The following is a 25656-nucleotide window of genomic DNA, read 5'->3' as shown; positions in this document are numbered from 1 at the left end:
GGGATCCACTGCCCCCCAGTATTCCCCTCAGAGGCCTTCCCCCCTATTTTGGGGCACTCCCAGGGGTCTGTGACGCTCCCAAATTCTGGGGGGGACACTCAGACCCCCCAAAACCAGAGACAAAGGCAACGACACAAATGCAATTCATTTATTCAGTGTTTGTGGGGGGACCCCAACACCGCCAGAAAACAAAGAAAAACCCCAAACTGGAATCAAGGACAGAAGAAACCCCCCACCCCCCCCAAAAAAAGGACTTTGGGGTGAGAGGAGCAGGATGAGAACCCAAAAATGAGTGAAGAGAATTGAGTGAGAGCCCCACCCAGAACGGCAGGGTGCAAGGCTGGTGGGGGAGGGGGATCAGTATGGGTTTGGGGGGCCAGGGGCAGCTTGGGGGTGCCGGGGGTCACTCGGGGCTGTAGGGGAAGCTGAGCAGGAGCCCCTCGTAGGCTCCCAGCCCGAGCTCCTCCAGCGGCAGCTGCTGCTCCCCGGGCGCCCTCGGGGCCGTGCTGTAGTGCAGGGTGGCCGAGGGGGGCAGGGGGGGTTCCTGGGGGTCGCTCCTGACCGAGAAGGGTTTGAGGGGGGCGCTCTCGGGGTTGAGCACCAGCAGGAAGCGCTCGCTCTGGTCCCAGCGCCGCAGCACGGCCACGGCGGAGCCGGCGGGCACGGCCCACGCCTCCCCCAGCAGCAGCGAGCGCTCGTGGGCCCGCAGCGAGGCCAGGGCTGTGCACAGCTCCAGCTCGGGGGGCTGCAATTGAGGAGGAGGCTGGGGTCACTGGGGGGGCTGGGCTACCCCCAAATGCAGCCTCAGGGGAGGGAATGAGGCGCTGGCCCTTTAAGAAGGCAGCGGGTGGCATTGCCCTTTTAAGGCGGCATTGCCTTTTTAAGCAAACATTTCCCTTTTAAGTGAGCATTGCCCTTTTAAGAACACGTGGTGCTGCCACCTTGTGGGGCCCACCTTAACGCGCCACACGCACATGGGCGTGTCCAGCGAAACCACGCCCCCAACCATAAATGGATATTAAGGACCCGCCCCCCAGGGGAGGAGCGAGGCCAAGCCCCGCCCCTTAAGAACAAGCCCCGCCCCAAACGAAGCACCACCCACAAGCCATGTCAGTCACAGCCCAAGCCCCGCCCACCTCGGAGCCGTTCCCGGCTGGTTTCGGTGCCTCGATGGATTCCCACGGCATCGGCAGCAACTGGGGCAAAAAACAGCAAAATTGGGGTCAGGGGGTCACCCCAACCCCCCGCCGCACCCCTAAAAACCCCAAATCCCTCCCCAAAAACTGCCAGAGCACCCCTACGGCACTCAGAGCTTCCCCGCAGCCCCCCAAAACTCACCCAAACCCTCCCTGAAACCCCCCTCACTTCCCTCCCAGTGAGTCCCATGCCCCCAAAACTCCCCTAAAGCCCATCCGCAGCACCCCAAAAATCCCACAAACCCTCCCTGAACCCCCCGAAATCTCCCCCAGCCGCCCCACCCCGGGTACCTGATGGTTTTTGGGGGGCCGCTGCAGCCCCAGCTCGTCGCCGTAGCTCAGCACGGGGGTCCCGGGGAGCCCCCAGACCAGCAGCAGCTGCTGCAGCCTCAGGCTGGAGCTCACCCAGGACTCCCAGGGGGACCCCACCTGTGGGACAGGCACCCGTCAGACCCCCCCGGACCCCAAAATCTGCGTGGGGACCCCAAAACATGGGAGGGGGCAGCAGGAGCAGGAAGGCGGCGTTGGGGGTGGGAGTGGTGGGGGGGAATTTGGGGGTCCCAGGGGGGGTTTTGAGCCCCCAGGAATGTCTGGGGGCTCAGTGGGGGGAGGGTTTGGGGGCTCTTAGGGGGGTGGGGGCAGCTGAGGGTCTCAGAGTTTCAGGATTGGGGTCCCAGGGAGGTTTGGGGGTGCAGGAGGGTCCCACAGGGGGAATTTGGGGGTTCCAGGGGCTCAGGATTGGGGGGATTTGGGGCTCCTGAAGGGATTTGGGGGGATTCCTGGGGGGGAAGAAAAGAACTTGGGGCTCCTGAAGGGGTTTTGGAGGGTCCCAAGGAGATTTTGGGGCTCCTGAAGGGATTTTGGGGGGTCCTGGAAACATTTTGTGTCTCCTGAAGGGATTTTGGGGGATCCTGGAGAGGTTTTGGGGCTCCTGAAGGGATTTCAGGGGTCCCAGGGAGATTTTGGGGCTCCTGAAGGGATTTTGGGGGGTCCCAGGGAGGTTTTGGGGCTCCTGAAGGGATTTTGGAGGGTCCTGGAGAGGTTTTATGGCTCCTGAAGGGATTTCGGGGGTCCCAGGGAGGTTTTGGGGCTCCTGAAGGGCTTTGGGGGGGTCCCAGGGAGGTTTTGGGGTGCAGCACTCACACTCCAGCCCAGCCCCATGGAGGAGTTGGAGCTGAGGAAGTTGAGGAGGTTCCTCATGGCTGCCTCAGGGGGCTCGGAGTCGCCTTTGGGCTCCAGGGGCTGCAGGAAGGGCCCCAGGAGCAGCTGCAGCCCCCCCAGCCCCCGGGGCACCTTCCAGGGGTCCTGCAGGCGCGTGCCCCCCACCAGCACCCTAAAAACAGACGGGGACACCCCAAAAACGGGGGGGATGAGTCAGGGGAGAGACACGAGAACGGGGAGGAAAAGTCAAAGGAGCAGCCAAAAAATGAGCAGGGAAAGATCAGAGGAGCCACCAGAAAATGAGGAGGAAAAAGGTCAAGGTGAGCACCCCAAAAATAGGAGGAAAAAGTCAAAAGAGCTCCTTAAAAATGGGGGGGAAACATCAGGGGAGCACCCCAAAAACGTGGGGAAAAAGGTCAGGGGAGCACCCCCAGCACCCCAAAATAGAGGAAAGTACCCCAAAGTGGGGGATCCATGAGGCAGGGGATGAGGGCAGAAAAAGATTCTGGGGGGTCAGTGAGTTTGGGGGGGGATACAAAGTACACATCTGGGGGGTCAGTGAGTTTGGGGGGACATTGGGGTGACACAGGGGACATTTTGGGGGGCGGGGGGGGTCACACCTGGCCACGCCGCTGGGGCTCGGCTGCTGCTCCGTCAAGTTCCTCCACTGGGCCACCACCGAGACCTGGGGGGACACGGGGGGGTCACCCAGAGTCCCAAGAGACCCCCCAATTCCATCCCAAATCCCCCCAACCCTGCCCCAAATCCCCCCAGTCCTGCCCCAGACCCCCCAATTCCATCCAAAATCCCCCCAGTCCTGCCCCTGACCCCCCCAATTCCATCCCAAATCCCCCCAACCCTGCCCCAGACCCCCCAATTCCATGCCAAATCCCCCCAACCCTGCCCCAAATCCCCCCAGTCCTGGCCCCTGACCCCCCAATTCCATCCCAAATCCCCCCAGTCCTGCCCCTGACCCCCCAATTCCATCCCAAATCCCCCCAGTCCTGCCCCTGACCCCCCAATTCCATCCCAAATCCCCCCAGTCCTGCCCCTGACCCCCCAGTTCCATCCCAAATCCCCCCAGTCCTGCCCCAGACCCCCCAATTCCATCCCAAATCCCCCCAGTCCTGCCCCAGACCCCCCAATTCCATCCCAAATCCCCCCAGTCCTGCCCCTGACCCCCCAATTCCATCCCAAATCCCCCCAGTCCTGCCCCTGACCCCCCAATTCCATCCCAAATCCCCCCAGTCCTGCCCCAGACCCCCCAATTCCATCCCAAATCCCCCCAGTCCTGCCCCTGACCCCCCAATTCCATCCCAAATCCCCCCAGTCCTGCCCCAGACCCCCCAATTCCATCCCAAATCCCCCCAGTCCTGTGTCCCCCCCTCACCGGGAGCTCGTTGATGCCATCCATGAAGATCCCAGCGATGTCCTCCTTCAGCCAATGGCTCAGGGCAGCCTGGGGGGGTGCAGGGGGGGGGTCAGGGGGGGTCCCCCACTCCCCCAGCCCCCCCCCCCCCCTCACCCCACAGCCCCCCCAGACCCACCTGGACCTGCTGGTGCACCCCGGAGTCATTGGCTGCGTCCCCCCAGACCGGATTCCCGGCGGGGTTTGGGGTCAAGTCCAGGATCACCTTCATCCCTGGGGGGGAAAATGGGGGGGTCAGGGCACCCCAAAACCCCCCGAGCATCACAGACCCTTCCCCACACACAATAAACCCCCCACCATTATGGGGGATCCCCCCTTTTGGGGGTTCCTCCTGCCTCTCCAAACACCCAACCCTGGGAATCCCCAAACTGAGGCCCCCTACTGCATCCCCCCCCCCTCCCAATTTTGGGGTGTCCCCCCCACCGCATTCCCTCCCCCCAGTTTTGGGGGTGTCCTCCCCCCAATTTTGTACCCTTCAAATTTTGGGGCTTGCCCCCCCTCAATTCTGTGCTGCCTCTCCCCTAAATTCAGGCTTTCCACTCCCCCCCCCCCCCCCGCCATAGCCAACATTTCCCCCAAAATTCTGGGGTTCCTCCTAGTGCCTCCCCCTCCCCCCACTCTGCCCCCCATCGTTTTGGGGTCCCCCCCAGTTTTGGGGTGCCCCCAGCCCACCTTTGTCCTTGGCTGCATGCACCAGGGCGCTGAAGTCCTGCATGGTGCCCAGGGCGGGGTCCAGCTCCTTCAGGGGGGGGATTTCGGCCTGGGGGGATTTTTGGGGGTACACGGGGCCCAGCACCAGCCCCCCCACCTGCAGCTTCTCCTTCAGGTACCCCAAACGTTTCTCCACACCTAGACAGAGAGAAAAAGGGGTGAACCCCAAATCTGACCCTACAACACAGCCCCAAAATCCTCCAAGGAAGCCCAAGGAGATCCCCAACACCGCTGGGGACCCCAAAATCCCACCCTGAGACCCCAAAACCAGCCCGGGGTCCCAAAAAGTCCTCCCAGGATCCCAAAGTCACCCCAGAGTTGGGGGAAGCTCCAAATCTCCAAAATTTGGGGGTCCCCTCAGGCTTTGGGCAATTGCCAGAGATCCTGGGACTCCCCTAAAGCAGAGGGACCCCCAAAATTGCTGAGTCGCTTCCCCCTGGGCCTTTTATGGGGCGGTCCCCAATCTGATCCTGGGGGGGTCTTTTTTTGGGAATTCACCCCTGACAGGTGCTGGGGACACTGACATGAATATCCCTCCAAAATGTCCCTTAATTCATTTTAGGGGTTCGTTAATGGGGTGCTCTCCCTGCCACAAGCTCCAAGGGGACCCCCCCAATCCCCCAAAGGACCTCACAGACCCCCCCCAAAACCAGGCTGCAGACTCCCTAAACTCCCCCAACTCACCTCTAGGGACCCCCCAAATTTCCTAAACTCCCCAGGGGACCCCCAGATTCCTCCAACCATCCTCTGGGACCCTTCCACCCCCTAAAAGGACCCTCTAAACCCCCAATGGGACCCCCCAAATTCCCCTAGCCATCCTCTGGGACCCTTCCACCCCCTGCCACCCCCAGAAGGACCCTCTAAATCCCCCCAAACCCCCCGTGGGACCCCCCCCTCACCTTTCAGATCGCCTCCAAAAGCCTTGGGGGGGGCCCTGTAGAGCGCCCCGAGCTCCCACCAGGCTTTGGTGGGCAGGGGCTGGCACCGGGGGGCTTGGGCCACGATGGCAGCAGCGGCCCCCAGCATCCCGATCCAGCCCCCCCAGAAGAGCACGAGCAGCACCAGGCGGGCCCGGGCCCAGAGCGGCGTCCCCGCCTCCCTCAGCAGCTCCTCCTTGCCCAGCCCCGTGAATTTGGGGCTCCCCGAAGCCCCGAGCCCCCCAAAGCCGCCTCCTCCTCCTCCTCGGGGGGGATCTTCATCGTCAGCCCGTTCTTCTCGACGCCCAGCAGCTGCTCCGGGGCTGGGGAGGGGTCGCGGTGGGGAGAGGGAGCCTGAGGGGGGGTCCCCGGCTCGGCCGCCGCCATCGGCTCCTTCTCGGCCTCCAGCGCCGACAGCTCCAGCTCGCGGGGGGGAGACTCGGGATCCATCTGGGGAAAAAAAAAAAAAAACAAACACCCCAAAAAGTTGAGGGAGCGCCTCCCAGGACACCCCCAAAAAGGGTCTGGGCGGGGTTGAGCTTTCACCGCAAAGCGCCTCACGGGGGATCTTTGAACCCCGACTTTGCCCCCGGAGGGCAAAGCTTCCTAAAGAGATCCCTGCGCCCCAAAACCTCCCCAATATCTGGGGGTCACCCTAAAATCCTCTTAGTGGGGGTTTCAAGCGCCTCTTGAGCATCTAGCACCCCCTATCCCCACCAGGGACCCCAAAATCTTTCCAGGCCTCGTGGCCGTCGCCCGGCGCCTCCCTAATCAGCCAAATCCGCCCCTTGGAGGGGAGCTCGAGCCCTTCCCGCACACCCGAAGAACCCCCGGGCACCCCGAAATTCTCACGGGGAGCCCAAAAGTCGTTAGTGCCCCCCTAGAAATCCCCCGCGGAGCCCGAGCCCCCCCAGGCCGGGCCGTACCTCCGCCGAGTCCTCGTGACGGGCGTGAGGGGCGCGGCGCCGCCTTTTATACTCCGCTAAAACCACGCCCCCTCGCCGCTTGCCACGCCCCCAGCACCGGGCGGATCAAAGAGCACCAGGCGGGGGGGGGGACCGGACACGCCCCGGGGCGAACGGAGCGGGACGGAGCCCCCGAGGGCGCGTTTCGGAGTCTCTGATTCGCGCGGCGGCTCAGCGGGACGCCAGTTATGGGGCTCGCGCGTTTTTCTTCTCCCGTAGGATTCTCTACGCCCCCGTCCTTTTCGGGGTCCCCCGTCCCCCCCCCCACCATGCGCCGCCATTTTGCCGCACCCCAAGCAGCCGCCATTTTGGTGTTGTCAAAGTCTCTATTCGTCCCTGCTGGGCGCCACCATTTTGTTGTGTCCCGGGGGTGCGCTATTTACAGAAACCCCCCCAGTCCGGCGGTCCGCACGGGGTCTCCTCACTGGGAACCGTGTCGAGAGAGCCCCGGTGCCTCTTGTGGGGGTCTCCAGCCTCCTGTGGTGGAAAGACGGCGCCACAACAATCGTGCTCGTTCTTCCCGCCCCCTCCGCGTGCACAATGGTTCATCCCACAGCGCCCTCTCAAGTCCCGCCTATACCTTGGCCAATCAGCACCGCGCCCCGCCGGAAGTAGCCGAGCACCGGAAGCGTCTCCATGACAACCACCGGAAGTCCCGCTCTCTCCCGGAAGTGGCGGCGCGGCCATGGGCGCCTCGAAGAAACACCGGGAGCGCGGCGGGGCCGAAGCGAACGGGGAGGCCTCGGGGGAGGCCGGGACGGGCAGCGGCAGCGGCGCGGGGCGGCCCCGGGAGCACCGCAAGCACCGGCACCGCGGCGGGGAGCGGCGCGGGAAGCGCAGCCGCTCCCGGGGGGAGCGCGGTGGCTCCGGGGGAGGCTCCGGTTCCTCCCGGCGCGGAGGGGCCGAGGAGGCCGGGAGGAGCGGCCATGGCCGGGGCGGCTCCGAGAGCGAGCGGAGAGCGAAGAGGGAGAGGAAGGAGGAGAGGGAGGAGCCCGGTGAGGGCTGGGAGGATTTGGGGGGAATTTGGGGGGAATTTGGGGTTTGAGGGGGAATTTGGGGGGATTTTGGGGTGTCCGGAGGGGCTCGAGGGGTGCTGGAGGTGATTTTGGGGGGGGGTTTCAGTGGCACAACAAAGATTTGGGGTGCGGGGAGAGGGGAGCTGTAGGATTTGGGGGCTGGAGGAGGTTTTGGGGTGTAATTAATGGGATTTTTGGGGGGGGGCTTTGAGGCAGCTGGGGGTGATTTGGGGTTTCGGGGGGGGGGTGGGGGCAGCTTTGGATGGAGGAGACCCCGGAGGGATTTTGGAGGGGTCAGAAAGGGAATTTGGGGGTTAAAGGAGAATTCGGGGTGCTCATGGGGATTTTGGGGGGTTTAAAGGAGGAAATTTGTGGGGGGTTAAAGGGGATTTTGGGGGGGTTAAAGGTGAATTTGGGGTGGGGTTAGAGGGAACTTTGGGGATTAATGAGGATTTTGGGGGACTGAAGGAGAATTTGGGGTGTTTCGGGGGATTTTGGGGAACGTTAAAGGTGAATTTGGGGTGTTAAAGGGATTTTGGGGTGTTAATGGGGGTTAAAGGGAATTTGGAGGGGGTCAAAGGGGATTTTGGGGTGTTAATGGGGATTTTGGGGGGGTTAAAGGGGATTTTGGGGGGATTAGAGAGGATTTCGGGAGACTGGAGGAGAATTTGGGGTGTTAAGGGGGATTTTGGGGGTGTTAAATTGGATTTTGGGGGAGGTAAATGTGAATTTTGGGGTTTCAAAAGGGATTTTTGGTTATTAATGGGGATTTTGGGGGGGTTAAAGGGAATTGGCGGTCTTAAAGGGGATTTTGGGGGGGTTAAAGGGAATATAGCGGGATTAAAGAGGATTTTGGGGGACTAAAGGAAAATTTGAGGTGTTAAGGAGGATTTTAGGTTGTTAATGAGGACTTTGGGGAGGATAAAGGGGATTTTGGGGGGGTTAAAAGGGATTTTGCGTTGTTAATGGGGATTTTGGGGGGCTTAAGGGAATTTGGGGAGTTAAAAGGAATTTGGGGGGATTAAAAGGAATTTTGGGGGATTAAAGGGTGTTTTGGGGTGTTAATAGGGATTTTTGGGGGGGATTAAAGAGGGCGTTGGGGTGTTAATAGGGATTTTGGGGGGGTTAAGGGGGATTTTGGGCTGTTAATGGGGATTTTGGGGGGGTTAATGGGGATTTTGGGGGGGTTAAGGGGGATTTTGGGGTGTTCCACGGGGATTTTGGGGGTGTTAATGGGGATTTTGGGGGGGTTAAGGGGGATTTTGGGGTGTTCCACGGGATTTTGGGGGTGTTAATGGGGATTTTGTGTTGTTAATGGGGATTTTGGGCTGTTAAGGGGGATTTTGAGGTGTTCCATAGGGATTTTGGGGGGATTAAAGAGGATTTTGGGGTGTTGAACGGGGATTTTGGGGTCCATGGGGTGACTGGGGTGGGGCAGCAGTCCCCCCACCCTCATCAATTACTAACAATTTATTAATTACCCCCCCCAGCCCCTCCCAAATCCGCAGCAGGCGAATCCTCCCTGAGCGTGGAAGAAACCAAGTGAGGACCCCACCCACCCCCCCAAATCCCCCAAAATTGGGGTCCCCCCACCCCAAACCCCCCCTGAGCCCTTTCCCTGTTCCAGTAAGCTCCGGGCCAACTGGGACTGAAACCCTGGAGACCAGCACGGCCAAGAAAGGTGAGGGGTTGGGGGATTTTGGGGTGTCTGGGGCTGATTTCGGGGCTGATTTCACCAATTTCGGGGCTGATTTTACCGATTTTGGGGCTATTTCTGGGGCTGATTTTGGGGCTGATTTTGGAGTTCCCCAGAGCTGATTTTGGGGCCCATTTCACCGATTTTAGGGTGATTTTGGGGTTCTACAGAGGGTGATTTGGAGTGGATTTTGGGTGCCCGAGGGTTGTTTTTGGGATGGATTTTGGGGCTGATTTTGGGGCTGATTATGGGGTGCCCCGGGGATGATTTGGGGCTGATTTTGGGCTGATTTTGGGGCTGATTTCACCGATTTTGGGGCTATTTCTGGGCCGATTTTGGGGCCGATTTCACTGGTTTTGGAGTTCCCCAGGGTTGATTTTGGGGCCCATTTCACCGATTTTAGGGCTGATTTTGGGGTTCTACAGAGAGGTGATTTAGAGTGGATTTTGGGGTGCCCAAGGGTTGTTTTTGGGATGGATTTTGGGGCTGATTTTGGGCAGATTATGGGGTGCCCCAGGGATGATTTGGGGCTGATTTTGGGGCTGATATCACCGATTTTGGGGCTATTTCTGGGGCCGATTTTGGGGCTGATTTTGGAGTTCCCCAGAGCTGATTTTGGGGCCCATTTCACCGATTTTAGGGTGATCTTGGGGTTCTACAGAGGGGTGATTTGGAGTGGATTTTGGGGTGCCCGAGGGTTGTTTTTGGATGGATTTTGGGGCTGATTATGGGGTGCCCCGGGGATGATTTGGGGCTGATTTTGGGGCTGATTTTGGGGCTGATTTCACCGATTTTGGGGCTATTTCTGGGGCCGATTTTGGGGCCGATTTCACTGGTTTTGGAGTTCCCCAGGGTTGATTTTGGGGCCCATTTCACCGATTTTAGGGCTGATTTTGGGGTTCTACAGAGAGGTGATTTAGAGTGGATTTTGGGTGCCCAAGGGTTGTTTTTGGGGAGGATTTTGGGGCTGATTTTGGGGTGGATTGTGGGGTGCCTGGGGTTGATTTTGGGGCCGGTTTCACCGATTTCAGGGTGGATTATGGGGCTGATTTTGGGGTTGATTGTGGGGTGCCTGGGGTTGATTTTGGGGCTGATTTCACAGATTTTGGGGTGCATTATGAGTCTGATTTTGGGTGGGTTGTGGGGTGCCTGGGGTTGATTTTGGGGCCAGTTTCACTGATTTTGGGGTGGATTACGAGGCTGATTTTGGGGTGGGTTGTGGGGTGCCTGGGGTTGATTTTGGGGCCGATTTCACTGATTTTGGGGTGGATTACGAGGCTGGTTTTGGGGTGGGTTGTGGGGTGCCTGGGGCTGATTTTGGGGCGCTGCCCGGGCAGAGGCGGGCACCAAGGAGGAGCCGGTGGCGGCCGAGCTGATCAATCCCCTGGCGCTGCGGCAGCGCGAGGAGATCCGCGAGAAGCTGGCGGCGGCCAAGGAGAAACGGCTGCTGAACCAGAAACTGGGGTACGGGGGGGTTTGGGGGCGAATTGGGGGGGTTTGGGGGAATTTAGGAGGAATTGGGGGTGTTTTGGGGGGAATTTAGGTGGAATTCAGGGGGTTTGGGGGGAATTTAGGAGGAATTGGAGGGGTTTGGGGGAATTTAGGAGGAATTCAGGGGGTTTGGGGGGAATTTAGGAGGAATTGGGGGTGCTTGGGGGGAATTTAGGAGGAACTTGGGGTGCTTGGGGGGAATTTAGGAGGAATTTGGGGGGTTTGGGGGAATTTAGGAGGAATTGGGGGGAATTGGGGGTGTGTTGGGGGTTTGGGGGGAATTTAGGTGGAATTCAGGGGGTTTGGGGGGAATTTAGGAGGAATTTGGGGGTTTGGGGGGAATTTAGGAGGAATTCAGGGGGTTGTGGGGAATTTAGGAGGAATTCAGGGAGTTGCGGGAATTTAGGAGGAATTGGAGGGGTTTGGGGGGAATTTAGGAGGAATTCAGGGGTTGCGGGGAATTTAGGAGGAATTGGAGGGGTTTGGGGGGAATTTAGGAGGAATTCAGGGGGTTGCGGGGAATTTAGGAGGAATTTGGGAGGTTTGGGGGGAATTTAGGAGGAATTCAGGGGTTGCGGGGAATTTAGGAGGAATTGGGGTGCTTGGGGGGAATTTAGGAGGAATTGGGGGGGTTTGGGGAGTGTTTGGGGGAATTTAGGAGTAATTGGGGGAAATTGGGGGTGTGTTGGGGGGTTTGGGGGAATTTAGGTGGAATTCAGGGGGTTTGGGGGGAATTTAGGAGGAATTGGGGTGCTTAGGGGGAATTTAGGAGGAATTTGGGGGGTTTGGGGGAATTTAGGAGGAATTGGGGGGAATTTAGGAGGAATTGGGGGGGTTGGGGAATTTATGAGGAATTTGGGGGGTTTGGGGGGAATTTAGGAGGAATTTGGGGGGTTTGGGGGAATTTAGGAGGAATTGGGGGGAATTTAGGAGGAATTGGGGAGAATTGGGGGGGTTTGGGGGGAATTTAGGTGGAATTCAGGGGGTTCGGGGGGAATTTAGGAGGAATTTGGGGGAATTTAGGAGGAATTGGGGGGGTTTGGGGGGATTTATGAGGAATTTGGGGGGTTTGGGGGGAATTTAGGAGGAATTGGGGGATTTGGTGGGGGGTTTTGGGGGATTTGGGGTTCTCAGGGGGAATTTTGGGGGGCCAGGGTGTGATTTTGGGGCACATGAAAGATTTGGGGAACATGTGGGAGGGGAATTTGGGGCACAGGGAATGTTTTAGGATATTTTGAGGGGTAGAGTTTGCAGATTCAAGGGAAAATTTTGGGGGATATTGAAAAAAACCTGGATCCTCTGGCATGCAGAGGTCCAGGAGGATTTTGGGGGTTCAGGCGGTTTTGGGGACCCCCAAAATGTCCCTTTTTTACCCCAAAAAGGAAGGTGAAGACGCTGGGGGAGGAGGAGCCCTGGCTGGACGACGCGGCCGCGTGGATCGAGCGCAGCCGGGCGCTCCAGAGGGAGAAGGAGCTGGCAGAAAAAAGGGTGGGAAGGGACCCCAAAATCCCAGGAAAACCCCAAATCCCAGAAAACCCCAAACCCCCTGATTCCAGTAGAAAAATGGCATTTTTACCCCAATTTTTAGCCGTTTTACAGAACAAATTGGGATTTTTATCGGCTTTTCTGTGGGGCTTTCTTGCCTAAAATCCCGATTTTGCCCCACATTTTAGGAATCGTGGAGCTGCCAGAAAATTTAGGTTAATTTTCAAGGATTTTGGTCAAAAGTTTCCTACAAACTAAAGGTTTTCAAGTTAGGTCTTTTTTTTATAACGTGTTTTTGGGCTAAAATGGGGTATTTGGAGGCTAAAATTTCAATTTTGTCTCAATTTCTGGGAATTTTGAGTCTCAAGGTGATTTTTAGGAATATTCCCTCAACGCAGCCGTAAAATCAATGCTTTGAAGCCTTAAATTTTTTCTTTTCGCAGTAAATATTTTCAAGCCTGGTGCTAAAATCATGGATTTTGACCCCAAAATTCTGCTTCCACCTCAATTTTTAGGGATTTTGGGACCGCTTGAAGTTCAAATCCAATTTTTAGGGGCATCCCTAAAAAACCCCAGCGATTTGGGAGCACCACCTTCCGCTCGTTGCCGTTTTTTGAGCCAACAATGGGAAATTTTGAGCTCGTTTTTCCCCTAATGAGCATCTCCCAGGTTCCCGTTGCCCCGGGAGCGGGCTGGGGGTGTCCCCCGGTGTCCCCCGGTGTCCCCAAACTGGTGTGACTGGGGGGGTTTGCAGGCCAAGCTGCTGGAGGAGATGGACCAGGAGTTCGGGGTCAGCCCCTTGGTGGAGGAGGAGTTCCAGCGGCGCCGGAGGGTGAGGGACGCTGGGGACAGGGTGGGGGGACCTTGGGGACAGCTTGGGGACAGGCAGTGACCCCCCCTGTGCCCCCCAGGAGCGCTACAGTGCCCGGGACCTGCAGGGGCTGACGGTGGAGCACGACCCGGCCTCGATCCCCGAGGGACAAACGCTGGTGCTGACCCTCAAGGACAGGGGTCAGTGGGGACACGGGGACACTGGGGACACGGGGGACAGTAGGGACACGGGGGACATTGGGACATGGGGGACAGCAGGGACATTGGGGACATTGGGACATGGGGGACAGCAGGGACATTGGGGACATTGGGACATGGGGGACATCAGGGACACTGGGGACATCAGGGACACTGGGGACACTGGGACATTGGGGACATTGGGACATGGGGGACAGCAGGGACATTGGGGACATCAGGGACACTGGGGACATCAGGGACACTGGGGACAGCAGGGACACTGGGGACACTGGGACATGGGGGACAGCAGGGACACTGGGACACTGGGGACAGCAGGGACACTGGGGACATCAGGGACATGGGGGACACTGGGACATGGGGGACAGCAGGGACATTGGGACACGGGGGACAGCAGGGACACTGGGGACACGGGGGACATCAAGGACACTGGGGACTGCAGGGACACTGGGGACAGCAGGGACACTGGGGACATCGGGGTGGCACAGGGACAGACCCTGGTGCTGACCCTCGAGGGGTCAGTGGGGATATTGGGGACATGGGGACATCGGGGTGGCACCGGGACAGGGCTCAGTGGGGACACAGGTGACATGGTGGGGGACAGTGCTGTCCCCAGGGGCCATGGGGAGGGTACTTTGGGTGGGGGGCGTCTTGTCCAAGATGTCCTCTCACTGTCCCCTTTGTCCCCTCCTTGTCCCCTCCCTGTGTCCCTTGGCTGTCCCTGGTGTCCCCTGGCTGTGTCCCCTGGCTGTCCCCCTGTCCCTGCTGTCCCTGTCCCCTCTGTCCCTGCTGTCCCTGTCCCTGTTCCCGCTGTCCCATGTCCCTGCTGTTCCCTGTGTCCCCCCGTCCCCTCTGTCCCTGTCCCCTCTGTCCCTGTCCCCTCTGTCCTCTCTGTCCCTGTCCCCTCTCTGTCCCCGCTGTCCTCTCTGTCTCCTCTGTCCCTGTTCCTCTGTCCCTTGTTTGTCCCTACTGTCCTTTCTGTCCCCTCTCTGTCCCCTCTGTCCTCTGGCTGTCCCTTGTCTGTCCCATGTCCCTGCTGTCCCCTCTGTCCCCTCTCCGTCCTCTCTGTCCCCTCTCTGTCCCCTCCCTGTCCCCTCCCTGTCCCCTCCCTGTCCCCTCTCTGTCCCCTCTCTGTCCCCCCTCTGTCCCCCCTCTGTCCCCCCTCTGTCCCCTCTCTGTCCCTCTGTCCCCTCTCTGTCCCTCTGTCCCCTCTCTGTCCCCTCTGTCCCCTCTCTGTCCCTCTGTCCCCCTCTGTCCCCTCTCTGTCCCTCTGTCCCTCTGTCCCCTCTCTGTCCCCTCTCTGTCCCCTCTGTCCCCTCTCTGTCCCCTCTCTGTCCCCTCTCTGTCCCCTCTGTCCCCTCTCTGTCCCCCTCTGTCCCCCTCTGTCCCCCTCTGTCCCCTCTCTGTCCCTCTGTCCCCTCTGTCCCCCCTCTGTCCCCCCTCTGTCCCCCCTCTGTCCCCCCTCTGTCCCCTCTCTGTCCCCTCTCTGTCCCTTCTCTGTCCCCTCTCTGTCCCCTCTCTGTCCCCTCTCTGTCCCCCTGTCCCCTCTCTGTCCCCTCTCTGTCCCCTCTCTGTCCCCTCTCTGTCCCCTCTCTGTCCCCTCTGTCCTTCTGTCCCCCCTGTCCCCTCTGTCCCCTCTCTGTCCCCGGCGGTGTGGCAGGGGTGCTGGAGGGGGGTGAGGACGTGCTGGAGCAGGTGGCGCTGGCGGCGGCGGCGCGGGCGCAGGAGGAGCAGGAGCTGCGGCGCCGCCGCCCGAACTACGACCCCTACGGAGAGCAGGAGCCTGCGCCCGGCCCCCAGGTACCCGCCCTGTCGCGACGTATCGCGACGCATCGCTCAATATCACGACGTGTTGCTTGCTATCGTGACGCATCACTCAATATCGCGACGCATCGCTTAACATCGTGATGGGTTGCTAAATATCGCGACGTGTCGCTCGCTATCGCGACACGTCACTCAATATCGCGACGCATCGGTTAACATCGTGACGCGTTGCTCAATATCGCGACGTGTCGCTCGATATTGTGACGCATCTCTCAGTATCGTGACGCGTCGCTATCGTGACACATCGCTCAATATCACGACGCATCGCTCAATATCGTGACGGGTCACTCGATATTGCGACGTGTCGCTCGATATTGCGACGCATCGCTCAATATCGTGACGTGTTGCTCGCTATCGCGACGCGTCGCTCGCTATCGCGACATACCGCGATGTCCCCGCCCGCAGGCCGCGGCGGCGCCGGCGCTGCTGCCGCAGTACGACGAGCCGGCGCCGCGCCCCTCGTTCCGCCTGGGCCCGGGGGGGACGCAGGACGCGGGGGGGGACCCCCGGCCCGGGCCCCTCCCCCCGGCCGGCCCCGCCCCCCAGAGCCTGGAGCTGCCCCTCCCCCGCCTGGCCAGCGAGTACCTGAGCGCCGAGGAGATGGTGAGCGGGGCGGGGGGCTGGGGGGCTGGGGTCGTGGGGTGGGGGGGTCTGGGGTCATGGGGGGGTTTGGGGTCATGGGGGGGTTTGGGGTCATTGGGGGGATTTGGGGTCATGGGGGGATTTGGGGTCATTGGGGGGGGATTTGGGGTCATTGAGGGATTTGGGGTCATTGGGGGGATTTGGGGTCATGGAGGGGATTTGGGGTCATTGGGGGATTTGGGGGTTTGGGGTCGTTGGGGTGGGGGGATTTGGGGTCATTGGGGGGGATTTGGGGTCATTGGGGGATTTGGGGTCATTGGGGGATTTGGGAGCATTGCAGGGGTTTGGGGGATTTGGGGGTCATGGGGAGATTTGGGGTCATTGGGGGGGATTTGGGGTCACTGGGGGGATTTGGAGTCATTGGGGGGGGATTTGGGGGTTTGGGGTCGTTGGAGAGGGGGGATTTGGGGTCATTGGGGGGGTTTGGGGTCATTGGGGGAGGGATTTGGGGTCACTGGGAGGGTTTGGGGTCATTGGGGGGGTTTGGGGTCATTGGGGGGATTTGGGGTCACTGGGGGATTTGGGGTCATTGGGGGGATTTGGGGTCACTGGGGGATTTGGGGTCATTGGGGTGGGGGGATTTGGGGTCATTGGGGGATTTGGGGTCATGGGGGGGAGTTTGGGGGGTTGGGGTCGTTGGGGGGGGATTTGGGGTCAGTGGGGGATTTGGGGTCATTGGGGGGATTTGGGGGTTTGGGGTCGTTGGAGAGGGGGGATTTGGGGTCATTGGGGGGGATTTGGGGTCATTGGGAGGGTTTGGGGTCATAGGGGGGGATTTGGGGGGGATTTGGGAGCATTGTGGGGGTTGGGAGGTTTTGGGGGGATTTGGGAGGGTTTAGGGTCATTTGGGGTTATGGGGGGGATTTTGGGGGATTTGGGGTCCTTTGTGGGCATTTGGGGTCATTGGGGGAATTTGGGGTCCTGCAGAGGATTTTGGGGTAATTTGTGGGGGGGGTGGTTGGGGTAATTTTGGGGTGATTTGTGGTAATTTGGTGGGGATAGGAGGTCTGTGGGGAGGACTTTGGGATCATTTTGGGCGGGGGGGATTTGGGGTCCTGGGGAGGGTTTAGGGTTGATTTTGGGGTCCCCAGGCAGTGACGTTCCGCAAGACGCGGCGCCGGGTGCGGAAGCTGCGCAAGAAGGAGAAACCCCTGAGGGCCGACGACCTCCTGGCCACGGCCCCGGGGGACACCCAGGGCGACTTCGGCTCCAGGTGGGGCCGGGAGGCGAATTTGGGGAGTCCCAGGGGGGTCCTGGGGGTGTGGGGAGGGTCCTAAAAGGGCTGGGGGAGGGGAATTTTGGGGGTCTTGGGAGGATTTGAGGGGTCCTTGGGGGGGGTTTGGGAAGTCCTGGGTGGGTCCTGAGAGTGCGGGGACAAGTCTTAAAAGGGCTGGAGGGGGATTTTGGGGGGGTCCTGGGGTATTTTAGGGTTCTTGGGGAGGATTTTGGGGGAGTCCTGGAAGGGATTTGGGGGGTCCTGGGGTGTTCCTGAGCGTGCGGGGACAGCCCTAAAAGGGCTGGAGGGGGATTTTGGGAGGTCCTGGGAAGATCCTGGCGGGTATTTTGGGGGTCCAAAGGGATTGGGGAGGGGTCCTGGGGGGCATTTCAGGGGATTTTCAGGGGTCCTGGTGGGAATTTTGGGTTCCTGGGGGATTTGGGGGATCTTCAGGGGATTTTAGGGGTCCTGGGGGGGACCCTGAGGGTCCCAAGGGGTTGGGATGGGGTAGTGGGGGGGGGTATTTTGTGGGGTGCTGGGGGGCATTTGGGGGGTCCTGGGGGGATTTAGGGAGTCCTGGGGAGGATTTTGGGGGTTCTGGAGAGGATTTGCGGGGTCCTGGGGAAGAATTCGGCGGATCCTGGAGAGGATTTTGGGATCCTGGGTGTCGTTTTTTGGGGTTCAGTTCCCCCAAACCTCCCCCAGGTCGCGGGGCCGAGGCCGGCGGGTGCAGGAGGATGAGGAGGGGGCTGGGGGGGACCCCGAAAATGCCCCCGACCCCCCCGAGGGGACCCCCCAGGCCCCGCTGCCCTCGGACGACACCCGCACGGAGAACATGGACATCAGCAGCGACGGTGGGAGCAGGGCCGGGGCTCGGGGGGATTTGGGGGGATTTTAGGGGAGTTTGGGGGGATTGGAGGGGATTTGGGGTGGATTTTAGGGGGGATTGGAGGGGATTTGGGGGGATTTTAGGGGAGTTTGGGGGGATTGGAGGGGATTTGGGGTGGATTTTAGGGGAGTTTGGGGGGATTGGAGGGGATTTGGGATGGATTTTAGGGGAGTTTGGGGGGGTTGGAGGGGATTTGGGGGACTTTTTAGGGCAGATTTTGTGGTATTTAGGGAGTTTTGGGGCGATTTTAGAGTGCATTTTGAGGGATTAAGGGAATTTTGGGAGATTTTAGGGGATTTGGGGAGGTTTTTGAGGATTTCAGGGAGATTTTGGAGGAGATTTTAGGGGATTTGGGGGGTTTTTATGGAATTTGGTCCCCCCTATCCCTGTGCCCCTCCAGAGGAGCCGGGGTCCCCCTGGCTCTGCAAGAGGACGGGGCTGAGTAGGAGCTCAGGAGATTTTAGGGGAGATTTTGGGGAGGTTTAGGGTAGCCAAGAAGGGTTTTTGGGGTCCCCCTGACCCCGATTTCCCCCCGGAACCCCCCTGGCTGTGGAGGAGAACAAGGCTGAGCAGGAGCTTGGGGGATTTGGGGGTGTTTTTAGGGATTTTGTGGGGGATTTTGGCTTGTTGTGGGGGGTGTTTTTCTGGGATTTTGGGGTCCCCCTGACCCCGATTGTCCCCCCAGATGAGGCCGCCCCCCCCGGGACCCCCCCGGCCCTGGAGGAGGACGAGGCTGAGCAGGAGCTGCAGCAGCAGCTGGAGCGGGGCCGGCGCCTGCGGCAGCTGCGGGAGCTGCGGGAGGGAGCGGGAGAGAAGGTGAGACCACCCCCCAAAAACCCCACCCCCGCCAAAGTCTCCCAAAAATCCCCCCGAAAAAACTCCCAAAAACCCCTCAAAAAAAAAACAAACCAAAACCTCACCAAAAATTTCCAAAAATCCCCCCAAAAAACCTCAAGAAACCCTCCCAGAAGTCCCCCAAAACCTCCCAGAATTCCCCAGAGACCCCCAAAAGCCACACCAAAAAAACCCTAAAACTCCTCCTAAATCTCCTCTCCACAACACCCCATAAAGGTCCCACTTAGCACCCCAAAAACTGCTTGTGGTGACCCTAAAATCTCTCTGAGGATCCCCAAGCTCGCCTTATCCAGCAACCCCAAAATTCCCCTTAAACCCCAAAATCTTCTCCAAACTGCCCCAAAACTCTCCCAAACTGCCCCAAATCCCCTCCAACCCCCCACCAAATCCCTCCAAACTTCTCGGGGCACCCCCCAAAATCTCCTCGTGGGACCCCCAATCCCAAAACTCCTCCTAAAGATCCCCAAAACCACCCCAAATTCCCTTAAGTCATATCCGCATCCCTAAATCCCCCAGCCCCTCTCAAATCAGCCCCAAATCCCCCCAAACCTGCCCCAAATTCTCTCCAAACTCCCCCGTATTTCCACCAATTCCTCCCCGAATCGCCCCAAACTCCCCATGGCACCCCCAAAACCATCACTGTGGACCCCCAACCCCAAAATCTCCCCCAAGGACCCCCCAAAACCCCCTCAAATCCCAACGCCCTCCCCAAAAACCCTATGGAGACCCGCCCTAAAAAGGGGGGGATAACCCCAAATTTGGGATCCTCGCTCATCTCTCTCCCCCCTCCCTCACTTTGGCAGGTGCTGGAGCTGCTCCGGGGGGGCTCCGGGGGGGTCCCGGGGGGGCCGGACCCGCGGGGTGGGGGCAGCATCGTCTTCAACGCCACCTCGGAGTTCTGCCGGACGCTGGGCGAGATCCCGACCTACGGCCTGGCCGGGAACCGCGAGGAGCAGGACGAGCTCATGGTCAGGGGTGTGGGGGGCTTTGGGGGGCAGTTTTGGGGGCATTTGGGAGGGTTTTGGAGGGGATTTGGGGGGATTGGAAGGCATTTGGGGGGGATTGGAGGGGGTCTGGGACAAGTTTTAGAGCGATTTGGGAGCGTTTGGGGCGGTTTTGGGGGTGTTGGAGAGGTTTTGGGGCAGTTTTGGGGGGGATTGGGGGGGTTTGGAGAGGTTTTGGGGCAGTTTTGGGGGGGATTTGGGGGGTTTGGAGAGGTTTTGGGGGGTTAGAGAGGGTTTGGGGCAATTTTGGTGGCGTTTGGGGGTTAGGGTTTGGGGCAGTTTTACAGCAATTTGGGGGCTTTTGGGGGGTTGGAGAGGTTTTGGGGCAGTTTTGGGGGTGATTTGGGGGGTTTGGAGAGGTTTTGGGGGGTTTAGAGAGGGTTTGGGGCAGTTTTACAGGGATTTGGGGGCGTTTGGGGCAGTTTTGGGGGCTTGGAGAGGTTTTGGGGCAGTTTTGGGGGTGATTTGGGGGGTTTGGAGAGGTTTTGGGGGGTTTAGAGAGGGTTTGGGGCAGTTTTGGGGGGAATTGGAGGGGGTTTGGGGCGGGGGTTGGGGACGTTTAGCAGGATTTGGGGGGGATTGGATGGGGTTTGGGGCAGTTTTAGAGTGATTTGGGGGATTTGGGGGGGTGGAGAGGGTTTGGGGCAGTTTTACAGGGATTTGGGGGCATTTGGGGCAGTTTTGGGGGTGATTTGGGGTGATTTTGGAGAGTTTGGGGGGTTGGAGGGGATTTGAGGCAGTTTCAGGGGGATTTGGGGCATTTTGGAGGGGATTTGGGGGGATTGAGGAGAGTTTGGGGGAGTTCAGCAGGATTTTGGGGCAGTTTTGAGGGGATTTGGGGCAGTTTTGGGGGTGGTTTGGAGAGGATTTGTTCTCCACGTATTTGTCCTCTCCGTGTCCCGTGCTGTCCCCAATGTCCCTGATGTCCCCAACGTCCCCGTGTCCCCAGGCCCTGGAGCGGGCTGGCCGCCCGGCATCGCCCCCGGAGCCGCCGGACTCGGAGGGGGAGGAGAATGTGGGGTGGAGCAGCGTTGAACCTGGCTGAGGAGCGCGGCAGCACCAGGATGTGAGGGGCTGGAAACGGGGGAGACACCCAAAAACGAGCTGGGGACCCCAAAAACGGGGAGAAACGGCTCAAAAATGGGGAGAAACGGGCTGGGGGACCCCAAAAATGGGGAGAGAAACGCCTCAAAAATGGGGAGAAATGGCTGGGACCCCTGAAAATGGGATGGGGACCCTGAAAATAGGATAGGGACCCCAAAAACAGGATGGGGGACACCAAAAATGGGGGGAAACGCCTCAAAAAGGGGAGAGAATGGGCTGTGGGACCCCAAAAATGGGGAGAAACGCCTCAAAATGGGGAGAAACGGGCTGGGGGACCCCAAAAATGGGGAGAAATGCCCCAAAAATGGGCTGGGGGACCCGGAAATGGGATGGGAGACCCCAAAAACAGGATGGGGGACCCCAAAAATGGGATAGGAACCCCAAAAATGGGATGGAGGACCCCAAAAACAGGGAGAAGAACACCCTAAAATGGGCTGGGGACCCCAAAAATGGGATGGGGATCCCAGAAATGGGATGGGGGACCCCAAAAAATGGGAGAGAGCTTAAGAGTTGGGCAAGAAATGGACAAGTTTTAAAAGAAAGAGGGGAGGATAAAACCGGGAAGAAGTCAAAAATGAGGGACCCCAAAATGAGGGGAAAACCCCCAAAATGAGGAGAAAACCCCAAAATCAGGAGAAAACCCCAAAATCAGGAGAAAACCCCAAAATCAGGAGACCACACACGGGCACCCTCAAAAAAAAAACCGAGGAGACCCAAAAAGTGAGACCCTTAAAATGGGGAGATCTCATAAAACAGGCACCCCAAAACGGGCTCACCCCAAAGCCAGCCCCCCCAAACTCCCCCTTTAGGGACCCTGGGGGGTTCTTTTGGGATTCCCCGATTTTGGGGTGCCCCCTGACCCCCCCTTTTTCAGTTCTCAGCCTCGTCCACCACGATCCTGGACGAGGAGCCCATCGTGAACCGGGGCCTGGCGGCGGCGCTGCTGCTGTGCCAGAACAAAGGTCAGGATTTGGGGGAAATTTGGAGTTTTTGGGGTCCTTCCAGTGGGGTTTGGGGTCTGCATGAGGGGTTTAGGGTCCCTATGGGGGTTTTGGGGTCCTTCCAGTGGGGTTTGGGGTCTGCTTGAGGGGTTTAGGGTCCCTATGGGGTTTTGGGGTCCTTCCAGTGGGGTTTGGGGTCTGCTTGAGGTAGGGTCCCTATGGGGGTTTTGGGGTCCTTCCAGTGGGGTTTGGGGTCTGCTTGAGGGGTTTAGGGTCCCTATGGGGGTTTTGGGGTTCTTCCAGTGGGGTTTAGGGTCCCTATGGGGGTTTTGGGGGTTCTTCCAGTGGGGTTTGGGGTCTGCTTGAGGGGGTTTCGAGTGGTTTGGGGTCATTATGGGGGTTTTGGGGTACTCCCAGTAGGGTTTGGGGTCTATGGGGGAGTTTGGGGTTCTTAGAGCAGGGTTTGGGGTCCTCTGGAGGGTTTTGGGGGGTTTTGGGGGGTGTGGACCCTTTAGAAGGGGGTTGGGGTCATTATGAGGGGGGTTGGGGTCCTTTTTGAGGGGTGTAGGGTCTGCAGGGGAGGTTTGGGGTGCGTTTGAGGAGAGTTTGAGGGGTTTGGGGATTTTTGGGGGGGTTTTGGGATCCTCTTTGTGGGATTAGGGTCTGTATGGGGGGTTTGGGGTCTGTTGGAGGGGGTTCTGGGGGTCGCTGTGGGGTTTTGGGGGTCCTTTGGAGTTTTGGGGGTCGCTGTGGGGTTCTGGGGATTGCTGTGGGGTTCTGGGGGTCGCTGTGGGGTTCTGGGGGTCGCTGTGGGGTTTTGGGGATCCCTGTGGGGTTCTGGGGATCGCTGTGGGGTTCTGGGGGTCGCTGTGGGGTTTTGGGGGTCCTGTGGGTTTCTGAGGGTCACTGTGGGGTTCTGGGGGTCGCTGTGGGGTTTTGGGGGTCGCTGTGGGGTTTTGGGGGTCCTGTGGGGTTTTGGGGGTCCTTTGGGGTTTTGGGGGTCGCTGTGGGGTTCTGGGGATTGCTGTGGGGTTTTGGGGGTCGCTGTGGGGTTCTGGGGGTCGCTGTGGGGTTTTGGGGATCCCTGTGGGGTTCTGGGGATCGCTGTGGGGTTCTGGGGGTCGCTGTGGGGTTTTGGGGATCCCTGTGGGGTTCTGGGGATCGCTGTGGGGTTCTGGGGGTCGCTGTGGGGTTTTGGGGATCCCTGTGGGGTTCTGGGGATCGCTGTGGGGTTCTGGGGGTCGCTGTGGGGTTTTGGGGATTGCTGTGGGGTTTTGGGGGTCGCTGTGGGGTTTTGGGGGTCCTGTGGGGTCTCACATCCCCCCCCGTGTCCTCTCTGTGTCCCCAGGGCTGTTGGAGACCACGGTGCAGAAAGTGGCGCGAGTGAAAGCCCCGAACAAATCCCTGCCCTCGGCCGTGTACTGCATCGAGGACAAGATGTGAGTGTCACCAGTGTCACCTCAGTGTCACCTGGGTGTCACCTGGGTGTCCCCTGTGTCACCTCAGTGTCCCCTGGGTGTCACCTGTGTCATCCCTTGCGTTACCCGCTGTGTCACCTTGAGCCTCCCAATGTCCCTGTTATCCCCAGTGTCCCCAGTGTCCCCGGGGCCATCGATGGCCAGCACAGCTGGCAGGAGCAGTAGCCCAGTGATGTCCCCAGTGTCCCCAGTAGTGTCCCCAGTGATTCCCCAGTGTCCCCAGTGATGTCTCCAGTGTCCCCAATGTTCCCAGTGATGTCCCCACTGATGTCCCCAATGTCCCCAGGGCCATCGATGACCAGCACAGCTGGCAGGAGCAGTAGCCCAATGATGTCCCCAGTGTCCCCAGTGATGTCCCCAATGTCCCCAGTGATGTCCCCAATGTCCCCAATGTCCCCAGGGCCATCGATGACAAGTACAGCCGGCGGGAGGAGTTCCGGGGCTTCACGCAGGATTTCAAGGAGAAGGACGGCTACCGGCCCGACGTCAAGATCGAGTACGTGGACGAGACCGGCCGCAAGCTCACCCCCAAAGAGGTGGCGTGTCCCCAAAACTCCCCAGAGTGTCCCCAACACCCCAGAGTGTCCAGAGAACACCCCCACTGTGTCCCCAAAACTCCCCAGAGTGTCCCCAGAACACCTCAGTGTCCCCAACAACCCAGAGTGTCCCCAAAATGCCCCCGCTGTGTCCCCAAAACACCCCAGTGTCCCCAAAACTCCCCAGAGTGTCCCCAACACCCCACCATGTCCCCAACTCCCCCACAATGTCCCCAAACTCCCCCATAGTGTCTCCTGTTGTCCCCTGACCCCAAAATGTCCCCAAACCTCCTGGTTACCCCAAAGTCTCCCACGTCACCCCTGGTGTCCCCAAACCCCCTCTAGTGTCCCCAATGTCCCCAGTATCCCCAGTGTCCCCTCAATGTCCCCAAGCCCTCAATATCCCCAATGTTCCCTCGATGTCCCCAATGTCCCCTTGATGTTCCCAATGTCCCCTCAATGTCCCCAATGTCCCTGATGTCCCCCATGTCCCTGATGTCCCCAATGTCCCCGATGTCCCCTCGATGTCCCCAATGTCCCCTCAATGTCCCAAATGTCCCCTTGATGTCCCCAATGTCCCTGATGTCCCCAATGTCCCCTCGATGTCCCCAGTGTCCCCTCAATGTCCCTGATGTCCCCAGTGTCCCCTCAATGTCCCCGATGTCCCCAGGCCTTCCGGCAGCTCTCCCATCGCTTCCACGGGAAGGGCTCGGGGAAGATGAAGACGGAGAGGAGGATGAAGAAGTTGGATGAGGAGGCGGTGAGGGGGATTTTTGGGGGAATTTTGGGGATTTTTGGGACCCCCCCCTCTGCTCCCATTGGGGTCTCCACTCCAATTTTGGGATCTCCACTCCAATTTTGGGACCTCCACTCCAATTCTGGGACCTCCACTCCAATTTTGGGATCTCCACTCCAATTTTGGGGTCTTGTGCTGCTGCTGAAGGTTTTTACCCCAATTTTGGGGTTCCCGGGATGATTTTGAGGTCATTGGCCCAAATTTTGGGATCCTCCAGCCTGACTTTGGGGTCCTCCAGAGGCTTTTGGGGTCCCCCCAGCTCCACTGGAGAATTCCAGCCCAATTTTGGGGTCTCCCCGTGGTTTTGGGGCAATACCCTGGGAACGAGAATGGGAGGGGGGGGGTTCCCTTGGGATATTGGGGGTTTTTTTGGGGAATTCCCAGAGTTTTTGGGGTCCCCCTCTGATTTTGGGGTGCCCCTCTGATTATGGGGCGCAGCCCCCAAAGAAGGGGACCCCCAGTGTCCACCCAGTGTCACCCCCGGGAACGCCAGCCCTGAAAACTTGGGGGGGGGGGGTTCCTTTGGGATTTGAAGAATTTTCCGTGTTTTTTTGGGGGGCATTCCCCGGGGTTTTTGGGGTGGCCCTGATTTGGGGGTCCCCCCTCCGTTTTTGGGGCGCAGCTGCTGAAGAAGATGAGCTCCAGTGACACCCCCCTGGGCACGGTGGCGCTGCTGCAGGAGAAGCAGCGGGCGCAGAAGACGCCGTACATCGTCCTGAGTGGCTCCGGCAAGAGCATGAACGCGTGAGAGCCAAACTGGGAGCACTGGGAGGGACTGGGATGGAACTGGGGGGACTGGGAGGGAACTGGGATGGATTGGTAGGGAACTGGGGGAACTGGGATGGATTGGGAGGGGACTGGGATGGACTGGGAGGGAACTGGGATGGATTGGGGGGACTGGGAGGGGGACTGGGATGGACTGGGGAGGGGACTGGGATGAACTGGGAGGGGACTGGGATGGACTGGGGGGACTGGGTCGCTGACCCCCCTCTTTTCCTTCCAGGAACACCATCACCAAGTGAGGGGCACCTGGGGGACAACCTGGGGACATCCCGAGGACACCCTGGGGCCATTGCTGGACACCCTGGGGACACTTTGGGGACTCCTGATTCAGGGACACCCCTGGAGCCCTGGGGGACACCCTGGGGACACCCTGGGGACACCCCTGGAGCCCTGGGGACACCCTGGGGACACCCCTGGAGCCCTGGGGACACCCCTGGCTGGGGACACCCTGGGGACACCCCTGTCCCCCCTCCCCGCCCCTGGGGACAATAAAGG

At 59.6% G+C, this 25656-nt stretch overlaps 2 protein-coding genes across 2 annotated transcripts; one reads left to right on the top strand and one right to left on the bottom strand.

Annotated features, from left to right (window-relative positions):
• Positions 1-233: 233 nt before the first annotated feature.
• SLC3A2 (solute carrier family 3 member 2) lies at positions 234-5887 on the bottom strand. Its single transcript, XM_068178703.1, is given in 10 exon segments — positions 234-745; positions 1137-1196; positions 1488-1625; positions 2340-2529; positions 2978-3042; positions 3748-3816; positions 3905-3999; positions 4459-4635; positions 5397-5660; positions 5663-5887. Coding segments are annotated over 10 exon segments (1602 nt in total). The 5' UTR covers positions 5865-5887; the 3' UTR covers positions 234-403.
• A 1146-nt stretch (positions 5888-7033) lies between these two features.
• Positions 7034-25512, top strand: SART1 (spliceosome associated factor 1, recruiter of U4/U6.U5 tri-snRNP). The gene is given in 21 exon segments (XM_068178630.1): positions 7034-7374; positions 8886-8937; positions 9023-9037; positions 9039-9076; positions 10429-10555; positions 11965-12070; positions 12822-12899; positions 12979-13078; positions 14754-14997; positions 15172-15520; positions 16651-16772; positions 17481-17629; positions 18350-18480; positions 19323-19487; positions 20473-20538; positions 21502-21589; positions 22917-23007; positions 23447-23582; positions 24253-24342; positions 25001-25122; positions 25382-25512. Coding segments are annotated over 21 exon segments (2598 nt in total). The 5' UTR covers positions 7034-7064; the 3' UTR covers positions 25401-25512.
• Positions 25513-25656: the final 144 nt, after the last annotated feature.

The sequence above is a fragment of the Anomalospiza imberbis genome, unplaced genomic scaffold, assembly GCF_031753505.1.
Source record: "Anomalospiza imberbis isolate Cuckoo-Finch-1a 21T00152 unplaced genomic scaffold, ASM3175350v1 scaffold_52, whole genome shotgun sequence".
NCBI classification, from domain to species: domain Eukaryota; kingdom Metazoa; phylum Chordata; class Aves; order Passeriformes; family Viduidae; genus Anomalospiza; species Anomalospiza imberbis.
Note: the sequence above shows the minus strand (reverse complement) of the source record. Positions and strands in the feature narration are given on the sequence as shown.